Source organism: Sciurus carolinensis, chromosome 17, assembly GCF_902686445.1.
Source record: "Sciurus carolinensis chromosome 17, mSciCar1.2, whole genome shotgun sequence".
Taxonomy (NCBI): Eukaryota; Metazoa; Chordata; class Mammalia; order Rodentia; family Sciuridae; genus Sciurus; species Sciurus carolinensis.
In genome coordinates, this window is record NC_062229.1 from 35,141,487 (window position 1) to 35,158,761 (window position 17,275).

The 17,275-nt window shown below is 34.5% G+C and overlaps 1 protein-coding gene across 50 annotated transcripts in view; it reads left to right on the forward strand.

Moving 5' to 3' along the window:
• The window catches only part of Clasp2 (cytoplasmic linker associated protein 2), a 192,781-nt gene that overhangs the window by 136,468 nt on the left and 39,038 nt on the right, over positions 1–17,275 (forward strand). For 20 of the 50 annotated variants that reach the window (XM_047530782.1, XM_047530788.1, XM_047530796.1 and 17 more), the window contains 3 exons: positions 6,912–7,075; positions 8,362–8,440; positions 14,663–14,806. In XM_047530782.1, coding sequence (XP_047386738.1) covers positions 6,912–7,075; positions 8,362–8,440; positions 14,663–14,806 — 387 coding nt within the window. Of the gene's footprint in view, positions 1–605; positions 609–6,911; positions 7,076–8,361; positions 8,441–8,572; positions 8,624–14,662; positions 14,807–17,275 lie in introns of all 50 variants that reach the window. The other 30 variants (XM_047530792.1, XM_047530773.1, XM_047530776.1 and 27 more) reach the window with 3 other exon arrangements.

Consider the following 17,275-nt stretch of genomic DNA (forward strand, 5'->3'; position numbering starts at 1 on the left):
ACCATTACTCAAGTGAGGAATTTGTCATTATTCTAGAAATATCACTGGATCCTCTTGATTCATCTCTGAATCTCTCTTCATTCTCATTGCTATTCAGGACACACTCACCTTTTGCCATTTGCACCACCTCCCTCACTCCTATCCCTAAATTATCCTCCACACGGCATGCCCTAGTAACCTTTCTAAAAAGTATCTTCTCTACTATGTTAAAATCCTTAAGGAAATGGCCAAAGCTTATAATTTTTCTTATATTCCGTCTTCACTCTCAACCCAGCCTGAACTGTGTTCATTTCCCCAAATCTTGTACTTTTCCTTATTGCTTGAAATACACTATTGGGGACATTTCCCTTTCTTCCTCAACCCAGCATCCTTAAGACTCTGCTTAGCACATCTTCTTCAAGCCTGTGGTATATCACCACTCTGAACTGGAATTGCTTCTCTGTAACTTCAACTATCACAAAAGCTCACAGGGCAGAAGCTTTATAAAGCCTTGCCCCTTTATGTGTATTTGGGAGATACCTTATACCATAAGCATTGGTTGGGTGAATTTCCCCATGTCCTTTAAGGCTTAAGCCAGCATTTCATTCTTTGTTAGCAGGTTCTAGAGAGTTGCAGGCTTCCTCCATAAGTGAAAGTTGTTCTCACATTTGCCCAACATGGTTGAGACCACCTTTTTTTCCTCAGCAGCAACAGGACACTTAAAGAACAAAGTTGTGAGCAGCAGTTCTTATCCTTTCAGCTAGGACCTCCTGCTCCAGCCACCATAATATTTTCCTTATTGTTTTTCAGACCAAAGATCTATATCCAACCAGAATATTAGGTGTACAGTACTGAGATCCCAGAAAGGAACGCCTGGAAAAGAATTGTTTCTAAATACAGAGGCAGGATATTTCCTGGAATGGGATTAATGCAAATAGTAAATACAGTTTGCAAGTTGACATTTTTTTAATGTCTGTAATTTGATAAATGAACTTTTTATCTTACGTATATTTGTTCCCCAGTATCTATAGGGAATTGGTTCCAGGGCATTGTGTAGATTGGAAAATATGTAAATGCTTAAGTCTCTTATATAAAGCAGCACAGTATTTGCATATAACCTACATACATCCAAACACTTCAGATTATCTCTAGCTTACTTATAATAATGAATTTAGTGTAAATGCTGTGTAAATAGTTGTTATACTCTATTGTTTAGGGAAAAATGACAAGGGAAAAATGTGTACATCTTCAGTACAGATACAGGTTTTTTTCACCAAATATGTTCAGTCCACAGTTAGTTGAATCCACTGATGTGGATCCTGCAGATTCAGAGGACCTGCAGATATGAAGATAAGTTGTCTAACCAGTGATATATGTAAGGATAGTAACAGACCACAGAGTAGCAAATATATTAATTAAAACCTTTTTGATATTTTTATAAGAGAGACAGTGCAACACATAACAAGTATGAATATGGAGCTAGATAACCTAAGTTCAAATTCTGGTAAGTTCAAATTCTGTCTCCAGGACTTATTAGCAGTGTGTGCCTTGGTTTCTTAATCTGTAAAACGGAATTTATAGTAATATATGCCTCATAAGGTTGTGATGATGATTAAATGAATTAATACATATAAAGACATTAGAATATACCAGTACCATAGTAGTTCTAAAAATTAAGACATTCAGAGCAGATTTTTACTTTGACTGCTTTGGACACATTTTGTTCCCCTGTAAGTATAAGCATTATCAGATGCTAAAAGTTACCCCATATGGTTCTTGAATTTAACTGAAGTAGATCTTTGAAAAGAACCACCTTGGCCGGGTATGGTGGCACATACCCATAATCCCACCGTTTGGAAGGCTGAGGCAGGAAGATCAAGAATTCAAAGCCAGCCTCAGCATCAGTGAGGCACTAAGCAACTCAGTGAAATCCTGTCTCTAAATAAAAATATAAAATAAGGCTGGGGATGTAGCTCAGTGGTTAAGTGCTCCTGAGTCCAATCCCAGGTACCCCAAAAGAAAAAAAGAGCCACCTTCATCACTGAGGTGTATTATATGAATTAGATTTTTATGGTCTTTGTGATTCTGCCTCTTGAATCATGCCTTTGAGTCTTGGCTTGCTAGGAAATTTACTCTGTTACTACTAAACCGGGGCATAGTTGAGTACCTTATGTAGAAGGTCACATCTGGTCTTCTGATAAATGTTCTAGGCAGCTATAGCTGCTCTCATAGTCTTTGGAGCAGGAGACTGTCACATATCTTACCTGAGGAATTAAAAAATTGATAGTATGAACAGTTCCCTTTTTTTACCTCCAGACAGTAGTAATTGATCCAGATCCTTACAGAAATTATTTAACTTACGAGAGTATTTATTCTGGGGGAAAAGGATTTAAGAAAAGAAAGAGAAAAAATTCTAGACTGCTGACACTTTTCAGAAATGGGAATGAGTTTCTGTGATTCTTGGGTTCTTTCCCAGTTGTTGAACCTCAAGAATAGAAGGATGTGCAAAAGAAGAGCTTTTGTTTCTATTTCTTAAATTTCCTTTGCAAAGAGGTAAAAGAGAAACATAGGAAAATCATATTCTTCTCCCATGCTATTCATTTTTGTTTTCCAAACCTATTTTGAGTTTATCATAAAACTTTGAAAAACATTTGTCACTTTTTATTTTCTAAGTGTTTTTCTTCCATACAGGAACTTTGCATTGATGGCGACTAATTTGTGTGTTTTTCTTTTTTTTCTTTTTTTCTTTTTGCATGCTGTCCCCTGTGTTGGAACTCTCAATAGAGAGTAAGTTGGTTCAATATTTGTTGGAAACCTAACTTTACTGCATGACTGTGAAATTAACCCTTTTTCTCTGTTTTCTCTCCCAAAGAGTTCATGCAGTGTTGGACCCTTTGCAATCCACGAAATGCTATATGCAAACTGTCATTCTGTTTGGAGATGTGCTTTTTTAATCTACTAATTAATCTAATTTGATCATGTTCTTCTGTTCTTTTTTTGACTGGCACACCTAAGATATAAGTGAGTTTAGGAAAAGGCTGCCTCAATTGTAATAGCTCAGATATTTAATCCTTTCTCAGTAAATTACAGATGTGAGATACATAGGATTATAAAATGATTCCATTGAAGGTTAAAAAATAATTTCCAAATTTCACAATTATTTTTAAAAAACATTAGACCCTAGGTTCCCATATGTGCTTTCTTAATATTCTGTTAATGTCATTCCATAAAAACAAACAGCAGTTTTTGGAGAACTGATTTTCAGCATTCTCCTTTAAGTCTAGGTAAAGAAATGGGAGAAGATCAATACCTGAGAGGAACTCTTTGTGTTAGGACAATGGAATAAAAAATTTTGTGTAAAATTTCCAATATATTAGGCATATGGATATATATCTATATGTATGTGTATACGTGATCATTTATTAAGTACTATTATAGAATATAAATATTTTTGAAAGGTAATGGTAAAATTCCGTATGTAGAATGCTTTAAATACCATGTCAACATTTTTTTAAAATTTTTATTTTAGTTGTAGATGGACACAATGCCTCTATTTATTTATGTGGTGCTGAGAATCGAACCCAGTGCCTCAATTCGTACTAGGCAAGTGCTCTACCACTGAGCCACAACCCCAGCCCATGTCACCATTTTTATTCAGCTACTCACATTATATCTAACCAAAAAAAAAATTCCACTTCAAGCACTCAGAGAAGTCCTCTTGAAGGAAATGACAGTTAAGATCTTGATGGAAACTTAAACCTTGGCTATATCAGCACGAGAAGAAAAGGCCTTCCAGAAATGGCTAGCCCGAGTCCAATGAAGAAAGTGGTTAGTGCCAAAAAGTTTGTAGGAAAGAAAAACAAGTTAATCTTGACGAATTAATGGAAAGTCTTGATTCTAGGAGGAAAAAGTGTTTACTACCAATTACAGAGTAAATTTTACTTAAGAGAAAATCCTTACTTTCATTGAAAAACTTCTTATTGGGTTTTCATCTACTAGGTAACTTTGGGCTTGGTTCCAGTTGATGATACAAAATTGTATAAAACTGTAGTCTTTATTCTATAACAGTATATGTTCCAGACGGGATGATAATGTAAATAGCTAACCCCACGATGGGATCTAAAGTAGCCTAAGAAGTTTCTTGACTGGAGCTTGAGTAAGGAATCACATACTTTTAAGTGAGCAGGAGGTGCAAGGAGCAGTAGTAGAAAATTGGAATCATGTGAGATGTGAATGAAAGTAGAGGAATAAAGAGTCTTATGTTACTGGATAGTCTAGTTTAGAGTTAGAACTTTTTATGAGGGTTTGAGACATTATCCTATAGGCAGTGAGAGACATTTAAAAATTTCGTTTCTATCACAAACTATCACAATCTGATGATAAGAAAGAAGCATGAGTTGAGAAACACAACCTACTGGGCAAATCTGTCCTGCTGCCTTTTTTTGTAAGTAAAGTTCTACTGGACCACAGTTATGGCTATGCTATAATAGGGTTGAGTAGTTAAAAGACCTTATGCTTGTAAAGCCTCAAATATATACCTTCTGGCCTGTTACAGAAATGATCTGATGACCCTTGGTATATAGGAAGTATAAAGACTAAGGTCAGACTACTATAGTAATCCATACATAAAATGAGAAATGCTTGGTGCCTACAGTAGTGCTATGATAAACAGATTTGGGGGAGGCCAAAAGAGAGAGCAGTTCTGGAGATTCTGGAGCCTCATAGAATCAGACACCTAATGAAGGAGGTCATACTTGGGATGAAAAGTGAATCAGAACCAAAACATTTAGGATGCAAATGGACAATGCCTACAAAAAGAAAAAGAAAGAAAGAAGAGAAATAATAAGAGGCAAGCAGTGTCAAGCTACAGAATGGCCAGCCATACTGAACTTAAGAATAAGCTATTGCATACTATAATTAGAATATAAGTAGTGGGAGCAATAGGGTGGAAGCTGAAAGAGAACCTACTGGGATGGTGTCTTCTGCATCTGTCAGTAAAGGATCTAGGTAGAAAATGGAAGAGTAAATATAGTAGAGGAGACCACACTTCAGAGAGCAAAAATATGGAACTGAAAAATTAGTCTTAGAAACTTGACTCTTTCTTAGAGAAATAATTATCAGAACTTTAGGGTTAGAGGAAATGAAATTGAGGGAAGAGCCACTCAAGAGTTTCATAATAGAGTAGGTAAAACACAACTGAAAACCAAGCGACCTAGCTAAGTTTTGACCCAGCCATTGACTAGCAGTGAAACTGGGCAAGTCACTTTTCTAGTTTTCTAATTCCTTGTACATAAAATGGGAGAGTCAACTTAGGTATTTTTATATCTTGTTATTTTCTAAATGGGTTTCCATATGGGAAAATTTCAGGTTGGAATCCTAAAGAAAACAGGGAAGAGTTTAAACAAGAATGAAAGTGATCCAAAGAATAAATAAGTTATGGGACTGGGGTTGTGGCTCAGTGGTAGAGCACTCGCCTAGCATGCATGAGGCCCTGGTTTCAATCCTCAGCACCACATAAAAATAGAATAAAGGAATTGTGTCCACCTACAACTAAAACAAAAATGTTTTTAAAAAATGTTGCATATTGGTAAACTAGCTTTAGGGGAGAAGAGACCTTGATACAAATCAAGACTTTGCCAATGTCTAAAGTGTAGATGACTCCTACTTGCAACTGATTTCAAGCTACCGAACACTTCACAAATTTCCTGAGTACTTCTCATTTGATATTCACACTTTGTGCTTTTAAAAATGTAGAGCTTCTTAAGCGAATAGCTGAAGTTTATTTTTAACTAAGATTCAAATGTTAAAGTTTAGTTATACTTCTAAGAGAGAAATCCTTCATTTCTAGCAGAAAAGGAAAAGAACTTCATGTATGACTATATGAAGGAAATTCAAGAAATGAAAAATACATTGAAAGTCAAACTCTTAATTCTCAAATTAGCATAGTTACTTTTGAGATTATTTCAAAAACCATATTTTTAATCATCTGTTTTGATATAATTTGTCTCAAGTCAGCATGACTGAGAGTGTTAACAGTGTTTTCCTCTTTACCTGAAAATAAATTTTTCAGTATGATATTGAATTTCTTGTAAAGAGATATAACCTTAGTTAGGTTGCTTTTCATAAATACCTCCGTGAGATACATCACTCTTGGATAGTTGTTTCTCTTCACCTTAAAATTTTTTTCAGCTTTAAAAATTGTTTAAATTGGTAGATAAATGTTAGAACTAATAATAAAGCCCCCACACACACATACACACACAGTATAAATGAAGACTAATGGCAAACCATCTAGGACCTTTTAAAAATCCACTAAAATTTAGATGTAGATTTTTATCTTGAATTTATTTGACTTTAGGTACAGTTTTAGTTATCACAGGTCATTTAAAATTACTTTTGGGGCAGTTTTAATAAATAACATCTCATGCCAGAAAGTTTGTGACAAGTGTCATTTTGAGAAATCTGAGAATTCTCTAATTAGTCCATTATGTTAGGTAAATTTTATACCTTAAGGTAGCTATTAGTTTTGTCGTCCTCTAATTTACTCAATGCCACTCTTACAAAAAACTGAGAGTTAGTGAGGCTATAGATCCTTTCCCTACATTTTATAAAAAATGGATTTCAGTTTAAACAGCTTAAGCTGTGACATTGTTGATTACATTAGGTGTGCCAGCCATTACGGCCAAAGTTTCTTTACCAAGTGATGCTGCATGGAATAGCTAATTGTTGAACTTCTGCAGAAGTTGGATAACGGTTCAAATGTACTCTTGTATCACAGAGTCCAATGAAAAGCAAGAGAGATTGTTTTTCCGCTTGGCTGCCAATCGCTGTGCCTCTGATTCCTGTATTCCCTTCTATTTCAGTTCTGAACTGAACATAAAGGTCAATATTTCCTCCTTTTTCTTCCCACCTCTCCCCTTTATCAATTATAGGTATTCAGCATGTTTTTGGAGACTCTAGTAGACTTCATACAAGTCCACAAAGATGATCTTCAAGACTGGTTATTTGTACTGCTGACACAGCTACTTAAAAAAATGGGTGCTGATTTGCTTGGGTCTGTTCAGGCAAAAGTTCAGAAAGCCCTAGATGTTACAAGGTAATATTTTCTGCATGTATTTCAAATTTACCTAATAATTATAAGTAATATTTAGTCCCTATATTAAAAGTTTAGATTTCTGAGTTCTTTCAAATAATTTATTCTGCAGAAGCACCTTTGAAAATTGTTAATTTTGACCAATCACATGGCATATTTATTGCAACATTCTTTCTTAGATCAAATCTTTTATTTCTTTTATAAAAATTTTATTGGCTCAAGTAATTCAAGATTGTATTTTATCTTAATTAGTATTAATCTAGAACTAGGCATAGTGCATGCACCTATAGTCCCAACAACTGGGAAGACTGAGGCAGAAGGATCATTTGAGCCCAGTAGTTCAAAACCAGCCTGGGCAACAGTGAGATTCCATCTCAAAAAAAAAAAAAGAAGAAAAAGCTGGTCATAGTGACACATGCCTATAATCCCAGTGGTTCAGGAGGCTGAGGCAGGAAGATCTCAAGTTTGAGGCCAGCCTCAGTAACTAAGCAAGGACCTAAACAATTTAACGAGACCCTATCTCAAAATAAAAAGTAAAAAAAGGGCTAGAGATGTGACTCAGTGGTTAAGCACCCCTGGGTTCGGTCTCTAGTAACCCCCCACACCCAAAATAAGATATCTACAGTTGCAGCATGGCCTTTTGACTAAAGATCAACTGCAGATATATCTGCAAAGTTGGGCTGAAGATTAATTTTATCTAATATAAATATAAAATCCTTTCCTAAGTGTTAAAAAAATATAGTATGCATTTAATATTCACAATCTCCTCTCAGAAGATTTGCAACCAGTTCTTTCCTGTGTATATTGTTAGGTTGGGGAGATAGCTCAGTTGGTAGAGTGCTTGCCTCGCAAGCACTAAGGCCCTGAGTTCAAGCCCCAGCACTGCAAAAACATTTATCTTTGATCCTGTGTATATTGTTGAAGTGACTTTATTTCAAAATGTCCATTTTCTGAGTTGAAATAAATCAGAAATTTAGATTTTGGGTGTGGAGGAAAATGTCAGAAACTACTGAACTTTCTAACATTTTTCTTGTTGAATCTATAATTGAGGCAAGAATAGACTATTTACTATTTACAAGATAGATATTTACTATAATGTTGCTTCTTAATCCAATACTGATTATAAATTCAGATTTTTGTAATCTGGGAATGCTCTTATTATAAACTGTACCATAGATATATAGTACATCATATGACATTGTTTTGACATTGAGCAGTTTTTTGCATGAAATTTGTTAAATGCATACTTGTTGACTTAATTTTTTTTGTTTGCTTTGTTCTTATTTCAGAGAATCTTTTCCAAATGATCTTCAGTTTAATATTTTAATGAGATTTACAGTTGATCAGACTCAAACACCAAGCCTGAAGGTAAAAAATTGAGGTCTTTTGAAAACATTGTAAGAAATTGAAGTATTTTATGAATAAAGTTAAGTTAATATTTGTATTTCTGTCACATAAGAAGCAGTTCAATCAGTGGGTTTTGTTTTTATGAACTTTCAGACAGTCAAGCCAGCACTTCGGGACCATCTTCACTCTTTTTGGAGCTCCAAGGTTTTTTTTGTTTTGTTTTAATCTGCATTATTCTTTTCTTAACTCTCTCTGCAGTGTTTCAGATAATGTTTGTATGCATCTATATTCCAGTACTAACCTTTGTAAGCCTTTTACGCATGCACATATCTGATTTCAAATGTTATTCAAATGTCTCACTATCTTTGGAGAAGCTTACTGGGGATAGACATTTAGAAAGCATCACAAGTATGGCCATCTAACCCTAAGCTGGTAATGCAAACTTGCTTTATAAAGTCTTAACCTAATTTTATGTTTGTGATTTCCCAATACTTTTTTTTCTTATTTGTAATCCTAGGAGTTTTAATCGGTATTTTGAACAAAATGCCAGTTTTGCCTAAGTGCATATTTTAGTAAACAAGTAAATCTCAAAATCAGTACTATTTCCCATAACTGAAATAACTATTTTTGCAATGTGATATTTCTGATGTGCACAAAATTTATAATCAGGATTAATTTTCTCAGTTTTTATTTGCATACATTTTCCAGTTAATTTATGTGAAAACTAGATGAATTCTAATTTGTGATTTTAAATGATGAAATTTAATATAAAAGAAAAAGTTACTTAATATTAAAGAAGATCCCCCTGAATATATTGCTAAACGTGTTTTTTTAGTGAGCTTTTATCAAATGAGATTAAAATCAGGGAAATAACAAGCATATGTGCTTACATAAGTCTTTTATCTTCTGCTCTATTCTGCACGAAGTACATTTCCACAAGCATTACTGCCCAGGATTGATTTTCCCCTAAGTTTCTGAATGCAGTTGTGTCTCAAAATCACAATTATGTTTCTTACCAGGGTGGACATACATTCAACATAATGTTATTTTCTCAGAATTACTTTGTGAAAGGGGTTTCATCTGTTTTTACTTTGAAAAGTGACCTGCAGAAGAATAATTTCTTGATATTAGTGATAAATGTTTTTGAACTCATATCCAAGGCATTGTGCTCAGTGTTCCTGGGAATATAAAACTTATAATTATATCATCATTTTCTACAATACATGATAACCTATAAAATATATCTACCTGTGGTAGATTTCCAAGTGCTGTTGAAATGTATATAGAGGTGTTTCCTGGGCCAGTGCAAGGAAAATCACCAGCGTAAGAAAGAAGGATAAGAGGTAACTTGAGGGACAGAATAAAGTTGCTGAAGACCTGAAGAAGACAATTAAAGGGAATAGTGAAATGGGAAACAGACAATTAAAATTGACTTTCCTTTTGGAAAACATTGTAGTGGAGACTGGAATCCCAGACTATTTCTCTAAAAGCCTAAATTATTTATAAATATACATTTAATATAAGTATAGTTTCAGTAGCAAAGCCATATGAAGAAATCACTCTTTGTTAAGTAGATATATTAGGATGGCAGGGAGAAATTAAGTTTTTATGCAAAAGTAAAAACAACTTTCACATGGATGACAGGGTTAAGTTTAAAAATCTTAGCAGGCTATAGAAAAACCACAAATAACTTGTTCTAGATCTAGCAAAAAGACCTTGAAAAAAATCTTTATTGAGAAATGATCTTTCAGATAAAAAAAAAGGTGTTCATATAAAATTTGATATCTCTCGTGGATTATCATGTAATCAGACATCAAAAAGGAAGCAGTGAGGGAAATGACAATATAAAATCAGGAATTTTAATTTGAATCACTAATGTTTTTACATAAATGTAATTTTTGCTGACGTTTCTGGCTTTCACAAACATTGAAGAATCACACATACTTAGTAACCGAGTTGTTTTTCCTTCTCTGAAAGAGTATGTATTTGCATAATGGAAATTATAGACTGCATATAACCTCATAAAATATCCTACTTAAATATACAATTCAAATTATTATATGTGTATTATTTTGCCTATTCTTAAATATGCCTATTCTACAAAACATTTTTAAGACTTTGGATGACTCTATAAATTGCCAAGACACTGCACCAATTGAATCTCACAGAGTGCAAATAAATGTTTGCTTTTTTTCCCCCTTCTCTACTGGGAATTGAACTTAGGATCTTGTGTATGCTTATCATATGTTCTACCACCCATCTACATTCCCAGCCCTTTTTATTTTTTATTTTGAGACAAGGTATTGAGACATTGCCCAGACTGGCCTCGAAGTTACAATCCTCCTGCCTCACCCTCCTGAGTCACTGGAATTACAGGCATGCACCACCTCACCCAGCCCTTTTTATTTTATTTTAATATAGAGTCTCACTAAATTTCCGGGACTCCTCTTGAACTTGCCTTGGTGTCCTGAGTAGCTAGGAATACCAACATCTGCTACTATCCCCAGCAGTATATGCAGTTATTTGTGTTGGTAACTTTAAAAGAATACATTGTTAATTTATTGATTTAACACAGTCATCTTTCCACTGTTCACACTGACAGAGGGTACATGGCTTCAAGAATCCAGAATTATTATGTGCCACCATGATTTAGGTGGGCCTGCTGCTACAAAACTACCACGTCTTATATTAAAAGTTACAATTCATTTTTTTTAAATAATAAGTAAAAATTGTATGTATTTAGAGTATACAACATGTTTTGGTATGTGTGTAGGTAGGTAGGTAGATAAATAGATTGTGGAATGACTAAATCAACTATTTAACATTTGCATTACCTCACATACCGTGTGTGTGTGTGTGTGTGTGTGTGTGTGTGTGTGTGTTTGGTAAAAACTTAGAATCCCATCTCAGCAGTTTTAAATATTTAATATGTATATGGTAACCAGGCAGGTGGTGCACACCCAGCTCCTTGGGAACCTGAGGCAGGCTGGAGGCTAGCCTGGGCAATTTATCGAGACCTTGGCTCAAAATAAAAAATAAAAAGGGCTGGGAATGTAGCTCAGTGGTAGAGCAACACTGGGTTCAATCTCCAGTACGGGGGCGGGGGGGGGGTGTATATATATATAGTTATTAACTATATCCCTGTGATGTACTTAGGTCTCTTGAAATTATTCTTTTTATCTAACTGAAATTTTGTGTCCTTCAACCAGTCTTTCTCTAATTCCCCAGCCTCAGGTAACTACCACTTTGCTCTCTGTTTCTGAGTTCGACTTTGTCATGCTCCACATTTAAGTGAGATCATGTAGTAGTTGTCTTTCTTTATGTGGCCTATTTCACATGATATATTGTCCTCCAGGTTCACCGGTGTTGTCACAAAATGGCAGGGTTTCCTTCCATAAGTATGAATAGTATTCCATTGTGTATATATACCATAAAACAGATAAAGATCTGTTCAACCTTTGATGGACACTTAAATTGATTTATATCTTGACTATTATGTATAACGCTGCCATAGTACATGAGAGTACAGATAGCTCTTCACCATACTAATTTTCATTGTCTTTTAGATAGTTACTCCCTACTAGAACTACTGGATCACATGGTATTCTATTTTAATTTTTCATGGAAACATACTGTTTTCCATAATGACTGTACTAATTTGCATTCATATCAGTGGTGTGCAGATGATCCCCTTTCTCTACATCTTCACCAACACTTAACCTTTTATCTTTTGTATAATAGCCATTTGGTGAAGTGATCTCTCATTATGGTTCTGATTTGCATTTACATGATGATTATTAATGTTGAGCATTTTTTCATTTTGCTATTGGCCTTTTGTATGTTTTCCTTTGAGAAATGTTTATTCAGGTTATTTGGCCATTTAAATCAGGTTATTTAGGGGTCTGTTTAAGTTGAGGTCTTTATATATTTGGATGTTCATTCCTTATCAAATGTGTGGCTTCACAAAAATATTCTTCCATTCTGTAGGTTGTTGCTTTGTTCTGTTGTTTGTTTGCTGTGTAAAAGAAATTTTTTTAGTTTAATGTATTCCCATTTGCTATTTTTATTTTTGTAGCCTATATAAAATTATAAATCTCAATGTTTATTCCTTATGAAAGAAGAACATAACTTGATATCCCCCTTTTTTTGTTACTAGAAGTAGGAAAGGGAAAATGTATAAGAGGCAGAACTTTATTTCGATCTTTTCTTTTCTACCTATTAATTTGGCATGAAAGATTTCCCAGAGATACTTGGCCTAAGTGATAAAAATGACATTAAAATCCATAAGGGAAGAAAGAACATAGCAAAACAGATTGCATTAATCTGGACAGTATCTCAAATTGCTAGGGTTTGGGATTTTTTATTTGTTTTATTTTTTCGTACTGGGGATTGAACCCAGGGGCATTTTACCACTGAGCTACATCCCCAGTTCTTTTATTTTTTATTTTGAGACAGGGTCTTGCTGAATTGCTGAGGCTGGCCTTGAACTTGTGATCCTCCTGCCTCAGCCTCCCAAGTCACTGGGATTACAGGTGGGCATAGCTTATTTTTGTTTTAGAGACCTCTGTGTCTCGCTACATTACCTGGGGTGGCCTTAAACTTGCAATCCTCCTGCCTGAGCCTCCTGACCAGCCGGGATTACTGGTGCTTGGCTCAAGTTGTTTTAGTCATGCATTTAAACTTTTTCCTCTTTCTGAGTTAGCAAATCAGCCTTTAATATGTGTTTAGCATCTGCTGAATTCAAGAATTATGCACTACTATATCACATGCTATTTCTAAAGTTACCACAGGTATAACGTGTTGATAAATAAGATTGTACACAGTGGGCAAGTACTAATGGAGTAAGGGGATATGGGAAGATGAAAGTGAAAGAATATCAACTTGCACATAATGTAAGATGAATAAGTTTAATGAACAATAGGAGGACTATAGTTACTGAGATTTTTTGCTATAAGAATTGATTTTAGGTATTCTTCACACCTGTACACAAAAGGAGTAACCCTGTAAGATGAGGTATTTGTTCATTCCTTGACTGTAGTAATCATTTCACTATGTATAAAGTAATTGAGAGATTTTAAGGGTTCTACTCTCAAAAAATGAGTGTGAAGTAAAGCAAATGTAATTAGCTCAATTTAACCATTCCACAATGTACAAATATTTCAAAATATCTTATTATATACCCTAAATATATACAATTGTTATTTGTCAGTTAAAAGAATAAATTGGGCTGGGAGTGTAGCTCACTGGTAGAGTGCTTGCCTAACACGCGTAAGGTCCTGGGTTCCATACTTAGCACCACACACACAAAACAAATAAATTAATTTTTAAAAAAATAAAGTATGCAGGTAAAGTCTGAGAAAACCATCATTAGAAATTCTAGAATGTTGCAATACATGACTTTAAATACAGTGATTCTCAACCTTTTTATCACCCCAGCATATGTGAGAGAAGGAATATACTTTAGTAGTGGTTTATCAGAAGGATAAAAATGGCTGAATCTAGAAAGAAGAATATGTACTTTGGAAATAGCTGTATTTCTTGCTGATTTTGAAGTTTTCATCCCACCACACATCTATCTTTCATGCACCCACACATCAAGAATGAGACTTTTTATACCTACATATGGTAACTTCTTTTTGCAAATAAGTATTATCTTTTCTCCAGTGATACTTATTTAAAATATTTTTGTGACTTTTCATTTGGAAGGCAGTTCAAACAGTTGGTTGACTTATAAAAAAGAACCTGATCTCATTTTGTGAGTTTTATCCTATTTTACACCCCCCCCCAAAAAAAAAACAATAACAACTATATTGCCCACCGTAATTGCAGCCTTGATAGACTGAATTTACCATACCTCATTTTCAAATACTTGAGTTCATTTCACCAAAAATGAAATGACTGAGTTGATACGACTCCCGGCGAGTCTAGCTAAGAGTCAGTTGCACACTGCAAAGATAGATACCAGGCAAAGTTTATTGTCTTGTCAAGAAAGTTTGCAGCGGTTTTCATAGTTGGAAAATGATATACCTGGGACCTAAAAGTTCTAATATGTGTGAAAACAAAAATCATCACCTTATCATACACTTGTACCTCAGGTAGGTAGGTAGTTGTATTATCTCTTTTATTGTTCATATTGTTTGTTTTCTTCTTGTCAAAAATAGTCTTGTGATTATTTCTGAAGCTTATTCCAATGCCTCACAATGACCATCTTATCATCCTGTCTCATTTTGTTTATCTCTGCAGGTAAAGGTTGCCATCCTTAAATACATAGAAACTCTGGCCAAACAAATGGATCCAGGAGATTTTATAAATTCCAGTGAAACTCGCCTGGCAGTGTCTAGGGTCATCACTTGGACTACAGAACCCAAAAGTTCTGATGTTCGGAAGGTATGTTTTCACATAAGGTTTAAAAGATCAATTGGAGAGTTGGGGTTGTAGCTCATGTAAGCCCCTGGGTTCAATGCCTACCACCACAAACAAGAAAAAGATGAGCTGGAAAAGCAAGATAATAGTTTTGGATTGCCAGTGAAGGAAGAATATTTTAGAATTCTACCCAATTAGCAATGAGTTATGAAGGACTGTTCTTAAACATCTTTTAGGGGCTTGGATCGTGGCTCAGTGGTGGAGCGCTTGCCTGGCATGTGCGAGGCACTGGGTTCAATCCTCAGCACTACATAGAAATAAAATAAAGGTTAAAAAAAAAATCTTTTAAATTATCTTAAATTTTATCCAGTTAATATGAGCATAATTTTTTAAATTAGAATAAAAAATAACTGTCCTTGCTACAATTCTCCCAACCTCAACCATTCAAAATATTCCAAATTGTTCTCCTTGCATTTACCTATGTATTTCAAACAAGAGCTGATGCTGTTTCTTGGTTTATCCATTTTAAGCATTATTTATTAATCTGTTGATAAATGTAGACATATTTATCTATCTTTATGAGGACTTAGCTTTCACATGTCTTTCCAACATACTTTCCTATATCCTTCCCCATAATCTTCAAAATACTTAATGACTCAGTAATTGGTAGTCAGTAGAAAAGATTTACATTTGTCTATGCAGATATACTCTTATACCAAGTGGTTTGCTGCTGTCTCCTTTCCTTTTTTTTTTTTTTTTTTTGCTGAAAGAGAATATTTTATTTCTTTTATTATTATTTGTTCTTTTTAGATTTAAATGACAGTAGAACATATTTTGACATATTATACATACATGGAGCATAACTGTCCATTCTTGTAGTTGTACATGATGTGGAATTACGTTGGTCATATATTCATATATGAACACAGGAAAGTTATGTCTCATTCATTCCACTGTCTTTCTTATTCCCATCCCCCCTTCCCTTCATTCCCCTTTGTCTAATCCAATGAACTTCTATCCCTCCATTTACTCTGTATTAGCATCTGCATATCAGAGAGAATATTTGACCTTTGGTTTTTTGAGATTGGCTTATTTTGAAAGTGAGTATTTTAAAAGAGTCAAATGGTCCCTAATCAACACACCTTTTTTTTTTTTAATTAGCCTTTTTTATTTTAATTTCTTCCTTTCCAATCTCAATGACACTGACAATTCAAGACTTTATTCACAGCCTGGCAATCACCTCCTGGCCACTGTTTGCAGTGTTTTCTTATCATGTGACTTCTTATTCCTGCTCAAAAATCTACTTTGGCCTCTAGATATAAATTTATGTTCTTCATTTAGACTATGTAGTGTTCCTATAGAAACTTCATTTGTCTTGGAGTTAATAATTTGCCTTGTTTTTCATTTGCCTGAGCTTTTAAAAATGTTTTTGAAGTACCTGTTAATATTTTCAACATCTCAGTCACATAGTTACAGTTAATATTTTCCTACTCTAAAACAGGTTATTTATTTATTTTCTAGAGAACACCTTCTTAGACCTTCCCTTCTCTTCACCAGTTTGGGCATATTTTCCCCTAAGCCTTCTGTACCCATGTCTTCCTTGTGAATCATTCTTGGTGAATCCTTTCCTTCACTGCTGCAGAGGTGCATCCAGAATATAAATTTTATGACCATCATTAAAATTGATAACCACAGCACCTACTAAGAACAGAGAGTGCATTTTTCTCAAATATACATATAAAATTCTACATGCTGAATCATGAAACAGTTTAAAACAATAGAAATAACGTGAAGTATGTTCTCTGACCACAGTGGAATGAAATTAGAAATCAATAATAGAAAGAAACTTGGAAAATTCTCAAATAAATGATATTAAACAACTTACTCTTAAATAACCATTGGTTAAAGAAGAAATTAAAAGGGAATTATAAAATGCATTGTGATAATAAAAGACATGACCTAACAAAACATGGGATAGCATCTAAAGCAGTGCTTAGAGAAAACTATAGCTATTCATGTTTATACTGAAAAAGAAAGATCTCAAATTAGTAACCTAACACACTACCTTGAGACATTGGAGAAAAGGTTATCTGAAACCAATAAAAGATTAAAAAAGAAATTAATCAAAATGAGGAAAGGAAAATATTAGAGAAAACCAGTGAAACCAAAAGCTGGTTCTTTGGGGAAGTCAGCCAACTTCACCAAGAGAAAATGACTTACAGAAACCATTGGCTCATTTTTGGGGTTCGTGATGTGACTCAGTGGTAGAGTAGTTGCCTACATGCTTGAGGCCCTGGGTTCTATCCCAGCACCACTCACACAGAAGAAGAGGAAATCATTAGCACATTTTTTTAATACATTTTTTTAGTTGTTGATGGACATTTATTTTATTTATGTATATGTGGTGCTGAGGATCAAACCCAGCGCCTCACACATGCTAGGCAAGCACTCTACCACTGAGCCACAGCCCCAGCCCCATTAGCACATTTTTAA